Genomic DNA, 22,502 nt, shown 5'->3' with positions numbered 1-22,502 from the left:
ACTGCACACAGTGTAGGCTTCGGGGCCTGAGGGACTCAGCGCTGCCCTCTTACCTGTGGCAGCAACGCCGGCCAGCATTCCCAGCGACGAGACAGGGCCCTAGACTTCAACAAGGGTGCCCAGGCCTCCCGGAGGTCTGCACAGAGTCACCACGAGAGCAAGACTGGGGATCATTCCCCAGCCCAAGCCTGGAGGCCAGGGGTTCTCAGTGAACAGCCACAGGGTTGCTTCACAGCTGGTGTTTGTACTCCAATCCATTACCCATCAGCAACCCCACTCCTTCTTCTTCGCCAGGGTCTCACAAAATGTGCCAATGAGATATACGAGGTGATTTGGGGTTACAGATTGTCAAGTTATAAAAAAAAAAAGTTTTATATTTCCTTTAACTTGGACTAGAAAGAGACTGCAGTCGGCACACAAGACCTGTGATTTTGCTCAGGATGGAGCTATAAAGTATATGTTTAAATAAGAAAAGGTGAACTTTGTGAAAATACTAGTAAGTAGACGCTATGTGTAGTGCAGGTCCTGGCTTTGATTTGTCATACGTTGTGTGGCTCTGGCCACATCACTGGAGGCGGAGTGTCTCTGAGATCGTGACCTAACTAGCTGCCTCCTGCTTCATGTTAACTGTGCTACTGAGTCCACCACGAGCTCCCTTAAATCCAGAAAATTCATGATGAAGTGACCACAGAGCTCAGTCTGAAGCTAGATTGGAAACAAAGAAGAGTCCCAGAACAAGAGCACCATTATAATCCTATAATTCTACTTGAACTGACTGTGCCTTGCCAACTCTTGTTATATGTTTACTGAGCACTCAAGGCTCTCCAGTCAACCCCTGTATTACTCTCTGCAATTAAATTATGAAATAGTAAACATTCCCACTGCACAAGTGTTTTTAAAGTATACTCTCAGTTGCCAAACACTTCCCATTTGGGCTGAGTTCTGTTTGTCTTTCAAATCCTCTAAAAAAATAGGCACTTTTATAAATGGAAAATTCATCAATTTCCATTTATAAATTTATTTTAAAATAAATTTGTGGATGCCTTCTTTAAGGGCCACAAAGTCAAATGAGAGCACATTATTTTCTGTGCTTCTCAAACTAGGATACATATAAGGGGCATGGGGTTAGCCAAGATAACACAGTGCATCTTCCTAGAGGACATAATTAATACAACAATACCTGGAAAAGGAAAAAAGATTTTTGTATTACAATTAATTATGGAATTAGAATGCACAGTTTATATCGGTCTTTATGATAAAACAGGATTAAGCCATTTCAATGTCAGGACTGAAAGAAGTTTGAGAAGTTTTTGTTAGCAAAAAGCTCTGTGAAAAATGCAAAGCAGTTCAAATATGTCATTACCATTTCCAGGCTTCAGAATCCCTTTGCTTCCAAGAAGCCAGATAGTTTCAGGACTTACCCGCGCAGAGTTTCATTTCCTCAGGCCTTTCGAGTAAGTGAAATTGTGTAAACTGAGAGAGGCGTGTTAATAATAAGGTATGAATCCTCCCAAAGAAAACATTCCGAGAGGTTTTCCGAAAAGGCCTTCCTCGAACTCAGAGCCTCTGCTTTGTCAAAAGGCAGAATTCTGAGCTCTAACAGTCCTCATGAAGGACTGTCAGAGCTTCTGAAATCTCAAGTCAATCACAACAAAGCTCCCAGTATATGGCTGGACCTAATTACTGTAACCGGTCTCCTGTGATATTTCTTTTGCTCTAATTTTCTACTGATCCCGTGTTACTTTCGTTTGATATTTCAAGTGTCCTCCTAAACTGCTATCTTATCTGCTTTAAAGGTATTTTATTACTTCAGTAAACTAGGCCAATATCAGTAACAGATTCCATGAACAAAGCCAACATCTATGTATTTTATTAGCAGGCCTGGAGCAAAGAAACTACAATTCCATTCCCATTTCCTTTTATAATTCAAGCTGAGATGTCTTCGACGGGCCGGCATGCCTCACTGTGGCTAGCAGTAGCCAGACGGTCGGGAAATGGCTTCTCAATTGGATTAACCTTCCCGTTTTCTTTGAAGTAACTTATTGTTATACTTCAGCTGCATCTAGTCACTTCCATCTCTTTCATCTCACCTCCCTCTAAAGGGTTTTCCCAGTGTGGCAACCTCAGGGTTGATTCACACACTGGATCTGTTGGACGCACTCCTGAAACATCACTTCTGCAACTCGGTAACGGGAGCGAACACTCGGAGGACTTCTTCTGAGCCAGGCCCTCTTCTAAGCCTGTATTACTTAAAATCCGTATATTAACTCATGCACTCCTCAAAACACTCTCAGAGGCAGCTATTATTCCTATTTTACAGATGGGTTAAGTAACTTGCCCATGGCCACACAGCGGCCTATGCTGTTCTACAGAGCCTCTCTCATGTCCAGTTTAATGTCAGTTCACGACGGCTCCACAAATGCAGTGTATGCTTAAATTCTCGGTATTAGTTCTCCCAGAAAAATACGCTATTATGAAAGCAAATGACGTACTTCAAAGCTTTGAAGTGTTACAGCAAATAGCTTATTAAAGAGAAAAAACGACTTACATATCTCTACTGATAAAGGATCAGAATGACAGATAACACAGTTTAATCCTTATTCTCTTCTAATAGCAATGATTTGGAAAATGAAATCTATTTTTCTGGAACAATGATGGCATTCTTTCCACAACTCTGAAGGAACTCTCCCTACTGCCAGATGAAATAAAAGTGAAGTGCAAGTCCTTTGCCTGGGGACGTTTTAATCTTATTTCTTCTTACTTCATTATACAGAGCCAGCCAATCTGAATTGCTGACTGTCCAAATACTATGGGTATAGAATGCCGTATTTCAGCCTTCACACTATTTTCCTTCAGTTCTCTGCCTTCGCGGTGAAATACATGTACTTCAAGTATAATCTTTGCTGAGTTCTAAAATTTTCGGCAGGTGGAAAAACGGTAGAAAGGGAAACTTACCCTCCACGTTAGTTCAGTTTGGAACTGAAGTTCAGAGAAAGCCATAAAAATTCAATTTAAGAAAGATTTATTGATTGCCTGGAGTGTGGCATGGTACTCTATTAGACAATGAAATTCAGGCACAAAACAGACACAGGATCCCTGGCCTCGGGTACCTTATGATCTAAATTAGTATAATACAGATTAGAAACAGACAAGATACATGTCAATGCTCACTTCCTAGAATCGACATTCAAGCACAGTAATTTAAGTAATCCAAAACAGCATCTAATCCTAAATTCATTAATACAATGTATTTGGCCTTGAAATCCACAGCACTTCAAACACAAGATAATTAAGTTCCACTGCAGATAAGGTCACAAAGATGCAAACACACTGAAACCCTTAAGAGGATTATTAATGACTTTTGTTATTCTGGACCTTCTGTTTTCTTCTGATTATTGTTCGAAGCCTTCGCAACACCAGTTTATCAGACAGAAGCATGTCGTCTTGTTGTTCTAGATAATCCAGTAAATTTTCGGTCCATTCAAGTGCAGCTTTGTGGCTAATATGCCTCTGTGGGTTCAGTTCTGCTTTTCTAGTCTTACTGGAAGGCCTGTGCTCAGCAGGCTTGGCCTGGTCCTCGGCACCTTCACTGTCAGTCAGCACCTGACAGTTTGAGTCATTACTCCCAGGGTCAAACCACTGATCAATATTCTCAAGGTTGACGTGCTCACAGTCTTCTGTATTCTGTAAAACTGTTGCTAAGTTAGCTGCTAAAATGGCTCCTTCATCAATATTCATGCCCGAGTGCTCTTCATTGCCAGGGAAAAGTTTTTTCCATGCTTTGGTTATGGTACTTGATTTTACCATGCTCCAAGCTCTTGACACTTCATAAATTGCATCTAACACCGTCAAGTTCTTCCAGAACATTTTGGGGTCAATTCCTTCATCCATGTACTTCTGGAGAAGTCCTGCTCGGTAGTATCTTTTCACTGTGGCTAGAACTCCTTGGCTCATAGGTTGAATGAGACTTGTGACATTTGGTGGTAGATATTTCACAATTATTCTGCCATCCTCTGAACTCAACAGTTCTTCATTTGGATGTGCTGGGGGAAAATCCAAAAGGAGCACTGCTTTTTCTAGAAGCCCCTTGGATTTCAAATGCTTCTGTACCTGTGGCACAAAGTACTTTTCAAACCACTGTCTGAAAACAGACTGTTCTATCCATGCACTTTTTTGACTGAAATAAGTGACAGGAAGGTTTGAGAGGTCAGCTCCTTTGAACGCACGGGGTTTTTTTGCTTTCCCCACAACACAGAGATTAAGTTTGTGTAAACCTGTGGCATTTGCACAACACATAATAATGATTCTCTCTCTGCTTGACCTATAGCCAGAAGTACTCCGCTCAGTTTCAAGAGCTAATGTCCTTGACGGTAGACACTTCCAGAACAATCCAGTTTGATCAGCACCATAAATTTGTTCTGGTTGTAGATTCTCTCTCTCAACGAATTCCTGAAAGTTACCACAAAACTCACTGGCAGCAGTTTCATCTCCTTTCAGTTTTGTTCCTTTACCAGCAGCCTTTGGAATACCATGGCGCTGCTTAAACCGAGTCAGCCAGCCAGATGACGCATTAAAATCACCTTCCATCCCCAGGGCGTCAAAAAAGAACTTGGCTTGTTTTGCACAAATCGTTCCAGACACTGGAATCCCATTTGTTTTCTGTTGGTTAAACCACTCTATCATAACTCTATCGAGTTCCTCATATGTTGATGATTTCATAGATTTACGTTTGGATACCCCACTTGTAGGATCTGAACTGTTTGCATAGTTTATTATCCTTTCTTTGTTTTTTTTAATGTCACGCACTGTGGATTCACCAATTCCATACACCAGAGAAAGTTTTTTGAAAGAGATGCCTTCCTCAAGTTTCTTAATAATGTCAAGCTTGTCCTTAATTGTCAACACCACACGTTTTCGTTTCCCCAACATCGTATCTAAGATTTTAGACGATTACTAGAACAAGATATTTAACAACTTAGATTTGGACACAATGAGACTAGAAAATGGGGTTTTAAGGTCCCTTTCCTGCCTCCCTAGGACCTAGATGGACAGCGTGCTGGCCAATTTCCAGACACGGCCTGCATGACTCTCTTCACTTTGCTGTTTTGAAACTTACAAACTTCAAACAACAAGGGCTGGCTCCACTTAAATCCTACCTTCTATCTTGCTTCCTCCTCCCTTAGTTTAAGATCTTTTCGTGAACTGCGATCTCAGTGGCGCTAACAACCAATATTGTACCAGCAAGGTCTCTAAAACAGTCATATTACATACTTGATTCTTGCCATGCTTACGGGCGAAGCTCTACGTTACAGGAACTAAGACTCTGGTGGGAGTATTCGGGGGCAATGTGCTAGGGAACAAAGAGTTGAAGACGGGGCTTGCAAACCTGATCGGAAAATACAACGGCAGAACTCGCCCCCTCACTGCTGTCCTCGTCAGGCAGTGCGCTGTATGGAATGCTAGCTACCTCCCCAGGCAAGGGCTGCTACACGTTGTGCAAGTGAGTGGTTATGGAAATCGTAAGCAAGCAGGATAAGGCAAGCTGAACAGAAGGGAGCGGTGCGAATCAGGTGAAAGTGGACAGGCAGGAAACTGTGTACTTTAAAATGACACAAACCTCCACCTCATGTGTTTGGCAACTGTAAGGGAAAAAAGGTGGACAAGAAGCGGTGTCACATGATTAAAGAAAGCATCAGGAAACTTCATTGGCAGAAATCAGGACTCATGGTAGAGGGTATGGGGTGCGGGAAGGCTCAGTGAAGATGTTACGATAATCCTGGTGAAAGATGATCCTCGATGGGCCAACAGAAGTAGTTCCTGTCGGGGGCTGTATAGGCACTCGGAGCCTCCGAAACCTAAAGGAAGATACCAAAAACATTTTTCTTTCAATATCAGGGTCTGTGGCATTACCCACATCTATCCTGCGACTGTGTTGAGAAAATTAACGCCTCCTAGGAATGTGGTGGCTAAATACGACACAGACTGCTTTCAGGCATTTAATCTAGAGTGTCAGGGAGCGGGACCTGCATTGCCTACCTCCTGAAATTAAGAGGTCAGAGAGGAGCCGCGTTAGCGAGGGCCTCTCCCCGCACGGAGAGCTCCGGAACGCCGGACGTCTTTGCTCCGTGGGAGCCCGGATTCCTCCGTGGACGCCAGCGACCAGGATGTCACCGCCGCAGCCAGCCAGCGAGCGGGCGGGCGCTTGGCCCGGAGGACGCCAGTCCGCGGGCCGGGGGCATCGCTCTCCGCCTGCCTTCGCGGCGGCCAAACCAACCTGAGAGCAAATGGAGTCTCCCGAGGGAGGTTGACACCGGCGGCGGCGGCGGCAGCAGCGGCAGCAGCGGCAGCAGCAGGCAGCGAGCGTCGCCGCCGGAGCCGGAAGGCGGGGGATTAGGGGGCACGCGCGCGCCCCCGCAGGAACGTTGTGCCGGCGAGGGGGCGGGGCCTCCGCGGGCGAGCGCGCGGCCTGGGGGCGGGGTCTGCGGCGAGCGGGCGGGAGGGGGCGGGCCCAGCCGCCGCGGAGTCTCTGGGCGCCGCGTGGGTTCTGCTAAGGGCCTGGCTGCTCCAACCTGCAGAGTGCTTCGCCGGCCAGCAGGGGGCGGTACAAGCTCACCTTGTCTCAGCCCTTTTCCCAGTGTCCCGGTTCCGTGGGCGAGGCTTCCTCCGCTCTCAGGTGCAATAAAAATCGCACCTTCGGAGGGCTCGCGAGAAAGCTGCGCATCCTCAGGTGCCCCGAGCGGGATGCGAATGGGGCAGGGCGAGCGCACGTGGAGCGTGTGTTTACAAATAGCGGCCCTGGCGTCTGCGCCTCCGAGCGCCGACTCCCGGGGATACCCAGCCCGCCCGCCGCGGCACGACGAGCCGGAGGAAGGACCGCGAGCCAAGGTAGGAGCGAGCGGACGCGGGTCCTGGCCGAAGGCAGGGAGGTTGGCTCCCCGTGGGGACTGGGGGGAGAGGAGAGGACGTGGGGCTTACAGTCTGCAACACCCATCTGAGCGAGCCCTGGACAGGTGGGGCTCAGCGGAGGGCGGTCCAACTGGATATCGGGTCTCTCCTCCCCGGTGGGTTGCTCGAGGGTGTAACACTCTCCGTGGAAGCTGCTCTGTGCAGAGCTGCCTGTGCCCGAGTCTGTGGGAAGCTTCCTCGTGAATTTCCTGCCGCTCCTTCACTGCGTCTGCTTCTAGGTAGTAGTAAGAGAATTGCAGTTTGACAGAGGCTCCCTTGGTTTGTTTGAAACGGAGATACAGTACGTTGCTATCTTGGCATTTTAAATGGAGGGAATGCGGGCACCTGTGCGCTAATTACCCTGCGATGAACCGTGCCTTCTCCGCGTTCCCGGACTCGCTTCCCCGCTGGGCCCTCGGAGCCTTCTCTGGAGAAGGGAGCTCCGCCTTCCTCCTGTAGCACCTGTTTACCGAGGAAACGCTTTTCGTCTTTCCTTTATTACCCTTTCTTTTCTGTATAATTTGAAAAAATAGAGACGCCTTCAGTTAAGTTTCTCTAATTTCTGAACATAAATGAGTAACCTTTTTCGTTTACGTAAAGTAGCGTAGTAATTTCTCATTTATTTGCAAAGGCTACGTTGTTGCTACAATGTTTCAAAAGGGAACTGACCTGAGCATTCTTACTGCAGAAAAGATGATGTTGATTTTAAGGCTTCTAATTATCTGACTTCCTTGTCCAGACTGCTCAATTGCCTTCCTCAAAATCGTAGCTTTCCCCTGTCTGACGTGTTGGAGAATCTTTGATCTCCTAGATACACTGTGAAGTACTAGTGGGTTTTGACAAATGTCTGCTTTTCCTGAAGGTAGATCTCCACCCTCCCCCCCTCCACCCCCCGCAAATCAACCACTCAGTCTTGGTCGACGATTTTGGATAAAGTGCAACTTCATGCTAGTTTTGTATCATTTTTTTAAAGTTTGCCTCTTTTCACTGATAGTTGTAACGAGAGTGAAAACAGTTGTATCCGAGGTATGAAACGTTATTCATTCCTCAGAAGGGAAGAGAGCTGACATTTACTGACTGCCAATCAAAAGACATTGGCAGAAGTTGGCAGCCTGATTTTCCCCCTACTGGGGTCACTGGTCCCATGATATTCAAATGAAATGAACTCTGCCTCTTACCTCCCTCCCCCACTATCTCTGGGGTTTAATTTTCTTCCAGACACCACTTGGATCCTTTCTGTTTCTGAATTCTCGAGCTTGCTTGTGTCTTATCACTTAGAACTGTTCCCTTTTCATCACCTTGTGTAAGTTCAAATCTGAAACACAGCCCAAGTTCCTTGATTTCCTCAAAGCACCACTTGGTAGGAGGCGGTTGTATTTAGCTGACTTTTAATAAGACTTTACCCAAGGGGGCTTCCCTGGTGGCACAGTGGATGGGAATCCGTCTGCCAATGCTAGACGACACGGGTTCGAGCCCTGGTCTGGGAAGATCCCACATGCCGCGGAGCAGCTAAGCCCGTGTGCTGCAACTACTGAGCCTGCGCTCCAGAGCCCGCAAGCCACAACTATTGAGCCTGCATGCCACAACCACTGAAGCACGCGCGCCTAGAGCCGTGCTCCGCAACAAGAGAAGCCACTGCAATGAGAAGCCCACGCACCATGGCGAGAGGTAGCCCACCCCCTCCCCCCCCGCTCACCACAAGCCACGAAGATCCAACACAGCCAAAAATAAGTAAAATTAAATCTTTTTTAAAAAAGTCTTTACCCGAGACAGCTTTACATGAGATCCTTTCCTCTAACAGACTTGTTCCTTTTTTGTTGGGGGCAGGGGTCGCTAATTGCAGCAGATATACAGAGTCCAAGGGGGGTAACCTTAAAATAGAACGTCTGTCAGCCTTGTTTTATTAAGAGCCCAGCTGGCCACAGGGAACTTCTTATCGCCAGTTCTTTTCTTTGGGTCACAGTCTTGCTCCGTCTTGCTGTGCTGTCCTCTCCCTTCTCTCTCCAGCATTTTTCTCAAGGCCCCTTCTCTCCTTCCCTCTCAGCTGCTTGTGAAATCTTAAGATTCTTTTTCCTTTGTTACGCAGAGTAATTTCATATACTGTTCTGTTTTCTAGTTGTCCCTTACCATTCACTGTGGTTTATTCTCTAATCAAAAGACACTTCACTCCTGTGGAATTCTGTCACCAGTATTTCTTTCCTTCTACATATACACAGTCTCTCTTAATCCTTGTAATAATACGACGAGGCTGATGTTACCTCATTTGTGTACAGGGGAAGAAAGGCTAGAAAAGTGTGTGAATCTATCAAATGTAGATTGTAGAATGGAGTTTTACTTGGCTTTAAAACATTCTCTGCCCTCGCTATCACAATCAAAGTATTTAATTTAACTCAAAGACATGAAAAGAAGAAAATGTATCGTGATTACTTTCTTGCAGAATTAAAGTTGCCATTTATTAAAATGGAACTTTTGACAATAACCTACCAAAAAGGCTTTCTAGTTGTGAGAGCCCTTCGAGTCTGCAACTATGTTCATCAGACATAGCATTTGATTTACTGGAATGTGAGTTTTCTTAAAATTCCTCCAAATCACCTGAAAATGGCTTACGCTTCTCACCATGACAAGCTCTAAATTCCTTTTCTGCTGAGATAATATCGGTGCAAGTACATTCTGTGCCTCATTTTCAGTGGTCTCCTTGATTCATAATAGTTTTGTAGCAGAATAGAAAACCTCTAGGTAGAGTAAGTTTTTAATTTTAAAGGAACTGCATTTTTGCTTTTGGGGTTCCATTTAGTTTATCATTGACCATCATCTACTGGGAGATTTTTGTTTGACACCTGAATTAGCTACTCGAATAAGCTTAGGATGAGGACATGATAACATTATTCCATATGTATTAAACTGATTTGATATCCAATAGTATTTCTCTGTTAATAATTGAAAATTTTACTGCCAATGGAAAAATCAGTGGTTTTCACAAAAAAAAAGGTTTACTGTTACCTATTTTAAGGGGCATAAAATATAGAGGGGAATTTTCAGCTAAAGTATAATTTTGGGGGTGTGTTTTAGGGCAAATAAGCTGTGAAACAGTTGTGATCAGTAAAATGAAAGTTTGTACTTTGAAGTCTCTTTTAGCTGTAAAGTTATTTTACTTTATATTGTAGACGAAAGCTCGAATTATTCATTTTTAATATAAAAATTTTTCTTTTAAATGGTTAAAGGTAGGAACACTTCTCCGCTTAAATTTCTTGACACAAGTAAGAGATCAGATTACTCATTGGAAAGTCCTGTTCCTTTAAAAAAAAAAGTTAACACGATATGGAAAGATAGTGACGACCTGCACTCTTGTGTCATAGTATCAGATAGGTACTCAGCAGGGGACTTTTAAACTTAATTTTGTTTTCCATGTTTCTTTGTTGGCTGGCGGTAGGTTTTCAGCTGACTGGCAGCTTCAGTACAGAGAGAATGAGTTCCTGGAGGGTAGAAAAGATTTAATAGGGTTGGAAGAGGGAAAATTGCTAGTGGAAATGTTAAAGAAAGGTTCGAAAAACGTGTGGATATAAATGGAAGACACCAGTGGATTGTTGATTGACGTCAGCAATGTGGGTGGGAAACTTGAGTGAACTTTACCTACTCCCCACCTTACCTTTCCAAACCTGCCCAGTTTCCACCTGTTCTCTAAAGGAGCCTGCAGTTCCGTCAGGTGGGTCAAGTCAGGCTTCCTGAGAGCCTGCAGCGCGTTACTCTCGCTGTTCCCGGCCCGCGCAGCTGCGTGGTTTCAGGCTACTCGTTCTTCTCCGTTAGCAGAGAAAGTCCTCTTCTGCTGCTGTTAATCTGTGCATCTTTCAAGTTCTAGTCTGTCCCCAAAGTTGCATTATTCAAGGTTCCTCAGACTTTATGGGTGAGTATCTCCTGGGGTCCGACCTCCAGATGCAGGGGTCCACCCACAGGGGTGAAGCCCAGGACTCGTTATTTTCAGCAAGCATCCCAAGGGATCCTAATATGCTAAATAAAGGTTGAAAACTTTATACCTTGACAATCATCGTGAATGAGATTCTTCTCTTAAAACATATTCTTTTGGGAGGGTTTTTCTTCTCTCTTCCCCTCCTCCCTTCTTAAATTATATATGGTATTTGAAGGAAAATATGAAATCCAGAAAAACGAAAAGGAAAACAATCATACCAACATTCAGAGATAACTACTCTTAATAGTTTGGTGTGTATCCATGTTCTTTCTTGTATCGGTGTAACTGTTACATATGTAATGTGTGTGATATTTATATGCGTATTTCAATAGGAACGTGACGTTATACATACAATTTTATACATGCTTTTGTTAACGACATATAAATATTTTAGATGTCGTTGATTCCCATCAGCCAGACACCAGCAAGAACACACCCTTGCCAAATTAGGCTTATTACTGCAGCGAGGGTGAGCCGTATCTTGGAAAACCATGGCCTGTCTCCAAAAGGTCAGGTGGAGCTTATTGTAGGATTTGGATAAGCTGGCTTTCCGAGAAGTTTAAAGAAAGTGGAGGGTCCGTTCTGGGCTGCGCGCTGACAAAAAGCAGAGGCAATGTGGCTGTTAGGTTATCTTCATGTTTATCCCGGAAGCTAGAGGAACGGGCCAGAGCCATCGCTGGAGAAGCAGCAGTCACTCCTGCTAACCAGAAGAGGGGGGTGTTCGGGCACTTTCGTGGGGGCACAGCGTTCCGCTTCTTTCCTGGTTAAATGTTCAGTTCAGGCAGGATTAGAGAGTGGTCTTGGTTTTGTCTTGTCTCACTACAGTCGTGGAGAGCCCTCTTCCAGGGTCTGAAATGAATTACATTCCTCAGGGCAACACCATGCCCACCTTGTTCAAAGCTTTCAACCCACACTCCAAGGGTGCAGGATCCAAAAGAGTTTACATAATCAGCATTGATACATTTCAATAATAATCATTAGCTCATTCAGCCTTGAAGCTATCCCTAATGCAACTGGCTGGTCATACCATGATGCAATTCTACCTTACGAGACTCCCTTATGCTTGAAGATGGCCGTTACGAACACCTGCTGCAATGCTTCTAGATTAAAAAGACCTCATGATAGTGTTTCTGAAACTCAGTTGGGATCAACTGTAGAAGTTCTCATCACCCAACAAGAAATACCATTAGTGGTCATTCCACGTTCCCTTCAATACTCTCTCTCCTTCCTCAGCCGGCAGCCACTCAGCCTTATGGATCTGCCTAGTCTAGACGTTTCATATAAATGGAATCATACAACACATGTCCGTCGTGACTGGCTTCTTTCACTTAACAAAATGTTTGCAAGCTTCATCCTGTTGTAGCAGGCATCATACATCGTTTCCTTTTACCGCTAAATAATTGTTATATGGATACACTATATTTTATTTACCCATCTGTTGCTGGTGAACTTCAGGTTCTTTCTTCTTCGCGAAAGAATTCGGAGACCAAGTGATTGGTAAGAACCAGATTTATTTAGAGAGAAATATAGTCCACTGACAGGGTGTGGGCCATTTTGGAAGGCAAGAGGCCTCAAACTATGGTGTGGTGGGGCTTCCCTGGTGGCGCAGTGGTTGGGAGTCCGCCTGCCGATGCTGGGGACGCGGGTTCGCGCCCCGGTCCGGGAGGATCCCACGTGCCGCGGAGCGGCTGGGCCCGTGAGCCGTGGCCGCTGCGCCTGCGCGTCCGGAGCCTGTGCTCTGCAACGGGAGAGGCCACAGCAGTGAGAGGCCCACGTACCGCAAAGAAAAAAAAAAAAAGATATGGTGTGGTTAGTTTTTTCATTTTGGGGAAGGGGCGGGCATTTCCAGGAAACGGGCCACCGCCCACTTTCTGGCCTTTCATGGTTAGCTTCAGGATTGACGTGGTAATGGTGGGTGCGTCGAGAGTGCTACTGTATTACAATGAGCGAGTGTGTAATGGGGCTCAAGGGCTGATGGAAGTCACCTCTTCCACCGTCTTGGACCTCGCTGGTTCTGACTCGTTTTCGTCATGTCCTGTGGCCGTGTCATTCTTTGCAAGGTTGTGCCCTGCCCCCTTCCCTCCTGTTCCGCGTCTGTCAGTGGATGGACATTTGGGTTGTTTCCACCGTCTGGCTCTTATGCATATGCTGCTGTGAACATCCATGCTCGAGCTCCTGTGTGGACGTGTGTGTTCATTTCCCTGGGGTATGCAACAGATTGCAATTGCTGGTTCATGAGATAACTGTGTATAACTTTTGCAAGAGCTACTTTCTAAAGCCCTTTCCAGTCTTACAGTGTGTGAGGACCCCGTCTTATTCAGGCTGCTGTAACAAAATACCACGGACTGGGTGGCTTATAAACAACAGAAATTTATTTCTCACGGTTCTGGAGGCTCGGAAGTCTAGAACCATGGTGCCAGCGGACTCAGCGGGATGGCTGCCTAGGACCCACTTCCTGGTTGATGGAGGCCTTCTTGCTGGGTCCCTGCGTGGCGGAAGGGGTGAGGGATCTCTGTGGGTCTCTTTTCCCCTTAACTCACTTTTTAATTAAGCCAGAACAGAGTTACAATATTAAGTGTCAAGTGTTCCAATTTACTGTTCCTCCACTGGCTTTCCTAGAGGGAAGATATAAGCATAAGGACCTTCTGAGGGACATCTCTGTATTGAGCCCAACTGATGTTGAAAATACTTCTCATGATATACTGTCACTTAAGGATTCATGTGATAAATTCCGGCTCTCTTTAATGCCAGAAGAAAAGATTATGACTTCCAGAAGAAACTTGGCTTCCTTTTGTCTGACAGAAGAACTAGGTGTGTCCATTTCAGCACTGACTTACACAAATCTTTCAGCTTTGGTTTGTGCTGAATTGCTATAGCTAACTCCTTTTGAATTCCTGGTACTTTTCTTTTTCTTATCCATTGGTTGTGTTCTTTTTTAGTCTTAATGTTTTAATGGTCACTCTCTTTATATTACAGTTACCTCAAGCATTGTTTTAGAAGCATGTAAACAATAAAATTAAGAGACCAGACAGGCAGTACATCTTAGCGATAAACCTTATGAGTTCTAGAAACAGCCTCTGATTTGTACATCTGGCTGCCACCCACCAGCCCTGGAATCTCCAGCTGGTTTTATAGAATCTTTCACGTATCAAAAATGTGAATAGGGCTTCCCTGGTGGCGCAGTGGTTGAGAATCCGCCTGCCGATGCAGGAGACACGGGTTCGTGCCCGGGTCCGGGAAGATCCCACATGCCGCGGAGCGGCTGGGCCCGTGAGCCATGGCCTCTGAGCCTGGGCGTCGGGAGCCTGTGCTCCGCAACGGGAGAGGCTACAACAGTGAGAGGCCCGCGTACCACACACACACACAAAAAATGCGAATAAAAATCATACAGATTTTGGTTTTGTTGTAAGGATGAACTGAGATAGAAATTGCTTTGCAGAGTGCCACACTCTCCTAGTAAGTAAATACTAGCTGTGATTTTATTATTTCCTACATCTTTTGACTAGAAGGACACACTTGCATTCTCTCAGCTTTTTAAGAAAAGAGACTTTGAAAGGAACTAAAAGACAATAGTGCCAAAGGCCACATTAATTCATACAGATATAATGATATTGTAGAGTATTTGCAAGAGTGGATTGTGTACCTGTGGTGGTCATTATAAGGGGAATTCACAAACCTACCTCAGGATCATTTATTAAAAATTCTCATCTCATTAATTCAAAACAGTTGCACATTTTCTTTCCTTGCTTTGATCCCAAATCACAGCATATTACGTATACTATGTTTGGGACAGATTTTTAGCCTGACTTTAGGCATCTGAAGGGAATAGTAAACATATAAAACGTGGATATGATGCAATTGACAGTCTTCAGATAGTCATCCTTTGGAAATATGTTTGAAATATACTTTATTATCTTTGTCCTCCTTTATAAGGTTTGAAAACCAAAATTGGAGAGAAATTTTTTTAAATGGAGACAGGGGAGTCTAACTCTACTCCCCCTAGTTGAGCTTATTGTATCTCTCAACCTAAACCCTGACACTGAAATTCTGAAAGGCAGTGGTAGGTGATAATTACCTATTTTCCTTGGCTTTTCATATTTTTTCCTCCTTTGCTTTGTTTCATATATATATGTGTGTGTGTGTGTACACATATATCATTATATATATATGTATATGTGTAAGTATGTATATATTTTCCCCTACCCTTTTCTGTGTATAATTCAGCTTATAGATCTCACAAATTTCTGTTTTCCCCCTCTTCCTTTTACATTGTGTTATTCTCCTTTGGGGATAGAATGGTGGAACTAGCTAGCAATTTGGAACGTCCCTGTCAACAGTGTGCTGAAATTGATGAGCAATCACATGATTGCTTATTTAGGAGAAATTTATGGATTCATGAAATCCATCATTTTCATGCTGACTGGACTTTTAACATTTCTCACTTCAATTGGTAGTTTGTTTCCAGTCGCGTTAAACAGAAACAGTGATTTATTTAACAATGATCTCTGTTACTACGACACAGGAATTCATTTTGCACTGACCTTGTTTGTGCTGAAGTTGTTGGAAAGTTTTTTGTAACCAGCAGGTGATTTTAATTTATCATTGCTACAGTCACTGAAGAGAAAGTTTTTAGTTTTATTTTTTTCTGACATATTTTTTATATGCAGTATTGGGACTTTAACCAACCTCCCTCCCTCCTTCCTTTCCTTCCTTGCATTTTTAAACTTTTTACTTTTGAGCTGAAGGGTTGTCTCCCTTTTGTGTACTTTGAGACTCTCTGATGTGCACGACTATGAAATTTATCTCAGGCTGCAGCAGTTCATTGCTTGACCACTAGGTGTTTTACCATATACTCCAGTGGAGGGGAACACACTTTGTTATACATAAAATTTTTCATATTTTCATACCTGTAAATAATCATTAAACTATTACAGCTACAGTAATGTGAGATATTGTTACTGAACTGTTAGCCGCCACGTGAATACACAAGAATCCTGTAGTGATGCACCTTCCATCTTCCCCAGCAGTCCGTGATAGTCTAGCGTATTATAACTCATGAATTTTAATGCTTTTACAGTGATAAGTTATATCCATAAAAAATCCACTGTTTGCAACAGTACATGGCACATGGTATTCTCTTAGTAATTCTTTTATTGTTAAATAAATAATTACGTGACAATTTGAGTTTCTTTCTGTTTGTACATCTTTCCAGAAGTGGTTGGGCAGGTAATTTGACTTCTGAGTTTCAAATAGTTTTTCATTATAAAATGTGTTTTTTTCATGTTGATTGAATGAGATATAATACAGGTAAAAATGCTTAGTAATTAATTTTTTTAAAAAATATCTCCTTTAATTCTCAGTTGTTATTGGTTTACTATTTATATCTTGTAACTAGCAATGATGTTCATAATATGTCTTTACACTTAATCTTGTCACAATTGGAAATCAGATGTGTTACAAAAAGAGGGACTTACTGATTGTAATTTAATGCATTTGTGAGAACATAGATCTCAGAGAAGCCTGGGTTTGAAACGTAGCTTTGTCCGTTGTTGGCTGTGCGAATCTGAACCTTTTTTTGAGTCTCAGTCTCTCATTTGATAAACGTGAATAATACCGATACTGTGGAATTGTTGCAGTAACTAAATGAGAGCATTTGTGAAACACTTCGGCAATAAACAAATGTTAGTGATTATTTCGTATACACCCTCACAAGTAAAAAAACAACTTTTAATTCTAGTTCTGGGTATTATTCAGTTAATAAGATTTTTGTTTTATTTGCTCATGACTTGTTTTTTCACTTTTCTGGATTTTTTTTTTAAGAATATGAAGCATGTTATTACAGTCTCAATGGGTCAGGCACTGTGCCAGCCACACATCATATATTTAAAAGAATTTTTTTTTTCATTTCTTTTCGGCTATGTTGGGTCTTTGTTGCTGCACGTGGGCTTTGTCTAGTTGCTGCGAGCGGGGGCTACTCTTCGTTGCGGTGCGCGGGCTTCTCATTGCGGTGGCTTCTCTTGTTGCAGAGCACAGGCTCTAGGCGCAAGGGCTTCAGTAGTTGTGGCTCACTGGCTCCGTAGTTGTGGCTCGTGGGCTCTAGAGCACAGGCTCAGTAGTTGTGCACGGGCTTAGTTGCTCCACGGCGTGTGGGATCTTCCTGAACCGGGGCTTGAACCCGTGTCCCCTGCATTGGCAGGAAGATCCTTAACCACTGCGCCACCAGGGAAGTCCCTAAAAAACTTTTTAAAATAAAATTTAACGAACTGGATTCTTATTTAAAAAAATCAAAAGTAATTGCTTCAAGAATTTTAACCTTTATTCAGAGTTAAGATTTGAACAAGTTCAGTGGACTCTTCCTGATAGAGGTTGAAAATGAAGAACTCGGATATTAACAGCCACAAACATATGTTCCCATGAGCACTGCGCTCCTTGTTTTTTTGTCTCAGAGATTTTATATGCTTGCACGATATAATTACAGAATATAATTTTATATTAATTTCTTGAAGAAATATAGATCTTTGTTATTTTTTCCAGTTGTCTTGAAATATAAATGGCATATAAACATTGCGTAAGTTTAAAATACACACGATGATTTGATATAGGTAACATTGAAAAATGATCGCCACAGTTCAGTTACATCATCACCTCACATAGCTATAATTTTTTTTTCTCGTGATGAGAACTTTTAGATCTACTCTCGTAGCAGCTTTCCAGTATACGACAGTGTTATTAACTATAGTCACCACGCTGTACCTTATATCCCCAGGACTTAGTTATCTTACCCCTGGAAGTTTGTCCCTTCGGACCACCTGTTCCCCTCATCCTGTATTTATTATTCTTGACTCTTTTTCCTCTTTCAGAACTTGTTTCTCCGAAATCCCTTCGAAATCATATGCGTGCTCGCACTTCTCAGTTCTTTGTCTGGTACGTTCGTGTAATCTCCGTTTCTTGTCTTCACTTTTAAATGAGTCCCAAAGCACTTCCAGGAGCAACAAGATTTATCACCACACACTGAATTCATTCATTGTGCAAATATCTATGTTATGAAGCTTATAAGGAAATTGAATATGATAATGCCCTATCCCTCAGGAGTTCTCAATCTAGAAAGAGAGGTTTGCAAACAATAGCAATGCCATGTGTAAATGTTACACCGGTGCTTTCAACCAGACATATGTGCACAAAGGGACAACTCGTCAGGCAGGCTAATGACATTGGTGCTGGACACTGGAGGGTGTGTATTAGTTCTCTAAGTGGGAAGGGGAGACAAGGACATTTCTGGCAAATACAAGATCCTGAACAAAAAGGAAAATGGAAGCCTCACTTAATTTCTTGAATGACAATGTATTCGTCTCCTATTGCTGCTGTAACAAACTACCACCAACGGAATGACTTAAAACAACATGATTTTATTATTTTACCGTTCAGGAGGTCAGAAGTCTGCCATCAGTTTCACTGGGTTAAGATCAAGGTCCTCCTTGCCCCTCTCGAGGCCAGCTTCCTTCCCTGGCCGTGGCTTGCTTCTCTCTCTCTCCAAGCCAATCGCCCTGAACCTTCAAATCTTTCTGACTACAGTTGCTGTCTCCATCATCACAGCTCCTCCAACTCTGACCCTCCTGCCTTCTTATAAGGATGCTTGTGATTAGGTTGGGCCCACCTTGAGGTTAGAGTTTGCCGGCTAATCTTCCCATCTCAATGTGCATCTTAATTTGCATCTGCGAAATCCTTTTGCCATGCAAGGTTCCATACTCACAAGTTCTGGGCATTAGGATGTGGACACGTTTGGGTGGTTATTATCCAGCCTACCACGAGCAAGATATTAGAGTTTAAGGTATATGATGGAAATAGGCTAGTACAGAATTTGATTTTGAAAAACCTTGGAGCCACGTTAAGGAGTTTGGAATTTCACCTAGGCCTACAGTTTTTATTCTCATGAAAGGTTAAAAATATTACAGTGGATGCTCACTTCGGTGTGCACGCGCTCAGAATCCAACTACAATTAAAGGGGTGATCACAGAGCCCTTGAACCTCCTCTGTGGAGCCCTTAGACCTAAAGAGAATAAGCAGGAAAGGAACACAGTCAAACCTATTTCAGAAACGAAGGGGTGTCGTTGTACCAAAGGGATGCTGATGAGGTCTGCATTTAAAATGTTTTCCTTTTAAAAATGGCTGTGGGAACAGAGAGGAAATTGACTTGAAAAGCTTTTATGAGGTAGAGAAAATTGGCTGTGATGATTTTCTAGGGAGGGATTAAAGAATCCAGAGGAGGCTGCAGCTGCCTTTGAGATGTTTATGAAAATGACCTTAATGTACACTTGCTCCTGAATTTTTCTCCCACTGCGTGACTGATTTCTAGAGTCTACCTGAAACCAACTGTAACTTTCTGTTCTAACACGTTGCTCGCCAACTAATTAATTTCTTCTATTAAGGTTACCATATAATACGTAGTCCCAACTAGGACAATGATTTCTAGAACCATTTTTTTAATATTTAAATCAAACTTACTTGTAAAACACTAAGGTAAAAATTTTCTTCCTTTAAAGCTTCTGTTGTCAAAGGTACAATCGCTTAAGTAATACAGTTTCTTTTTTGGGGGGGGTGGGGGGGTCGCATGACTTGTGAAATCTCAGTTCCCCGACCAGGGATTGAACCCTGGGCCCTCGGCAGTGAAAGCGTGGAGTCCTAACCACTGGACCGCCAGGGAATTCCCAAGTAACACAGTTTCTTAAATCAAAGGGGAAAAAGAATTCAAAATCACTTTTGAAGAGTGACAAAAAGCCTCAAGTGTCTTGGGGTTCTGGATTTATGCAGCAAATTTGTTTGAAGATTGAATCAACACTGGCAGTACCTCACTATTGTTTTCAGTGTGTGGGGATGATAGAAGAAAATTCAGCACGGGAGAAGAAGACAAGAAACCCCCCTTGGTGGACAGACATTTTTTATTGCTACTTAAGACGGTGGTGGTCCAGAAAAGCCCCTGGGGGGAGTGGGTTACGGTCCACATAACTTCCTCGGTCCCCATCTCACGAACTGGGCCACGGGACCTTGCACTGGAGTTAGCCTAGAGGGGAGTGAAAAGACCTTCCCAGTGCAAGGCAGACTTTTGGTGATTCTGGGTTCTTAAGATCCTGGTGGAGAGGGTCCTTCTGGTACCCTGGCAATAGCCTTTGCTGGTACCTCGCTTAACCTCAGCTTTCCCAGAACACTTTTAAGAGTGGAAGGGGACCTTATTAATAATCACATTAAGTCAACAAGCCTAAATTGAAACTTTACTCCAGGCAGACTGGAATTTAAAGTACGCTAGTTATTCGGCACTGCTCCAGTGTCCTGGAAAACCAACTTTAGAATCATCTTGCATGCCTCTCTTACCTTGACCAGTATGGCACCTCTTTTGCCTCTTAAGTAAAGTCAGTTATCCATCTTATGAGTTCTTTCTACAAAATTCATGTGATTTATCCTTCACTACATAAATTCAAGACCTGTTCATCTCAGCTGGATTATTATTAGCAGAGTCCATTTATGTATAATGAGTCTCCTTCCCATCCTAGCACCTTCTTGTTAGACTTCCGGATGAATCTGGCACTAGTTTTCTCAAGCTTTTCGTTCTACTCAAGAACCTACAATAGTTCCTGATTTGCCTAGGTTTCTTTCTTTGCTATTTAAAACCCCTTGCTTTTCCTGCTGGTATCTGTCTCCGTGCTCATCACACAGACCCATGTTAGATGCCCTCTCCTTCCTCTGCCGTCCTATTCAGTGACCTCTGTATGAGTCAGCTCAACACTAGCCTTCTTTGCAGCTCTAGCTGCAGTCACTTCTGTCCGTCCCATCTTTTCCTGTCTTCTAATTTTAGACTTTTCTCACCTACTAAGGGCACACATTTCAAATTTGATTATACAGCTTAGTGTATTGTATTTTCTTTAAAAAAATTTTTTTTTTATTTTTTAAACATCTTTATTGGAGTATAACTGTTTTACAATAGTGTGTTAGTTTTTCCTTTACAACAAAGTGAATCAGTTATACATATACATATGTTCCCATAACTCTTCCCTCTTGTGTCACCCTCCCTCCCACCCTCCCTATCCCACCCTTCTAGGTGGTCACAAAGCACAGAGCTGATCTCCCTGTGCTATGCGGCAGCTTCCCACTAGCTTCTGTTTTACATTTGGTAGTGTGTATATGTCCATGCCACTCTCTCACCTCATCACAGCTTACCCTTCCCCCTCCCCATATCCTCAAGTCCATGCTCTAGTAAGTCTGTGTTTTATTCCCGTCCTACCACTAATCTCTTCATGACATTTTTTTTTTCCTTAGAGTCCATATATATGTGTTAGCATACGGTATTTGTTTTTCTCGTTCTGACTTACTTCACTCTGTATGACAGACTCCAGGTCCATCCACCTCATTACAAATAACTCAGTTTCATTTCTTTTTATGGCTGAGTAATATTCCATTGTATATATGTAGTGTATTGTATCTTCTAACTGAAGGATTAAGACTCAAGTGCCTTCAGGGGCCATGAGGTAATCGTAAACTGTGAAGCTGCCTGAATGACGGACAGCGGGTATTAAGTGTGTTGATTGCTAGCAATAGTAATTCCCACCTAGTACAGGTACATGGCCTTTCAAATGACTCTGCAGGTGAGACAAAATGGTCAGACAGTATACCTTCACACGATGTGCAACTGATGTCCTTAACATTTTTACATATACTTCATAGTTCAAGTGATACGCCATTTCCCGTACCTCTCCTTAGCCATAATTCCTAGAATATTAATAGATACGTGTTGTGCATTGTATAAGTGCTTGTGAAATTAAAAAGTTAATTACGGCTTTAGCAAGCTTGTTGGGAAAATAACTAAAACTTTTCAAAAGAAAATCCAGTATAAAATAAATAAGCTATGAGGATATATTGTACAGCACAGGGAATATAACCAGGATTTCATAATAACTATACATGGAGTATAACCTTTAAAATCGTGAATCACTGTGTTCTACACCTGAAACTTTTATAATGTTGTAAATCAACCTTACCTCAATTTTTAAAAAAGAAAATGTAGCGATTCTCTTGTTTCCCAGGCCTGGGGGATTACCACGGATAATCCAGTGTTTCCTATTCCCAAGTCGGCCCTCTTGCCCAGTTCATCGTGCGCTGGGCCCTGATTTTCTCCTGCCGTGGAGAGTGGTGTAGTGGGTCTGCTTTGGCTTCCGGGGGAGAAGGAAGGCTAGCGAGCAGTCCAGCCTCAGCCGAGGGGCACGCTGGGAGTTCACACGGAAGCTGTAAAGAGCACTACAAGAGGGGCAGCTCCGCAACAGGGGGGGCCGCAGCGGTGAGAGGCCCGCGAACCGCAAAAAAAGAAAAAAAAAAAAAAAGAATTGGGAGCAAAACATGCTGGTTAAGAGTAGAGAATTTGGGGCTTCCCTGGTGGCGCAGCGGTTGAGAGTCCGCCTGCCGATGCAGGGGACACGGGTTCGTGCCCCGGTCCGGGAGGATCCCACGTGCCGCGGAGCGGCTGGGCCCGTGAGCCGTGGCCGCTGAGCCTGCGCTTCCGCTTCCGGAGCCTGTGCTCCGCAACAGGAGAGGCCGCAACAGTGAGAGG

The 22,502-nt window shown here is 43.5% G+C and overlaps 2 protein-coding genes across 5 annotated transcripts in view; one reads left to right on the top strand and one right to left on the bottom strand.

The window, feature by feature from the left end:
• Positions 1-1,450: 1,450 nt before the first annotated feature.
• On the bottom strand, positions 1,451-6,426 carry TIGD2 (tigger transposable element derived 2). Its single transcript, XM_059066850.2, has 2 exons — positions 6,037-6,426; positions 1,451-5,855 (listed from the first exon to the last, which is right to left on the bottom strand). The coding sequence occupies exon 2, from the start codon at positions 4,927-4,929 to the stop codon at positions 3,352-3,354; it is 1,578 nt and encodes a 525-aa protein (XP_058922833.1). The 5' UTR covers positions 4,930-5,855; positions 6,037-6,426; the 3' UTR covers positions 1,451-3,351.
• A 252-nt stretch (positions 6,427-6,678) lies between these two features.
• FAM13A (family with sequence similarity 13 member A) overlaps positions 6,679-22,502 on the top strand; it is a 358,502-nt gene continuing 342,678 nt past the window's right edge. For 2 of the 4 annotated variants that reach the window (XM_067035488.1, XM_067035487.1), the window contains exon 1: positions 6,682-6,885. In XM_067035488.1, coding sequence (XP_066891589.1) covers positions 6,742-6,885 — 144 coding nt within the window. In that variant the 5' untranslated portion in view covers positions 6,682-6,741. Of the gene's footprint in view, positions 6,886-22,502 lie in introns of all 4 variants that reach the window. The other 2 variants (XM_067035492.1, XM_067035489.1) reach the window with 2 other exon arrangements.

Source organism: Kogia breviceps, chromosome 6 (genome assembly GCF_026419965.1).
Source record: "Kogia breviceps isolate mKogBre1 chromosome 6, mKogBre1 haplotype 1, whole genome shotgun sequence".
NCBI lineage: Eukaryota > Metazoa > Chordata > Mammalia > Artiodactyla > Physeteridae > Kogia > Kogia breviceps.
This window is presented reverse-complemented; position numbering and strand designations above follow the sequence as displayed.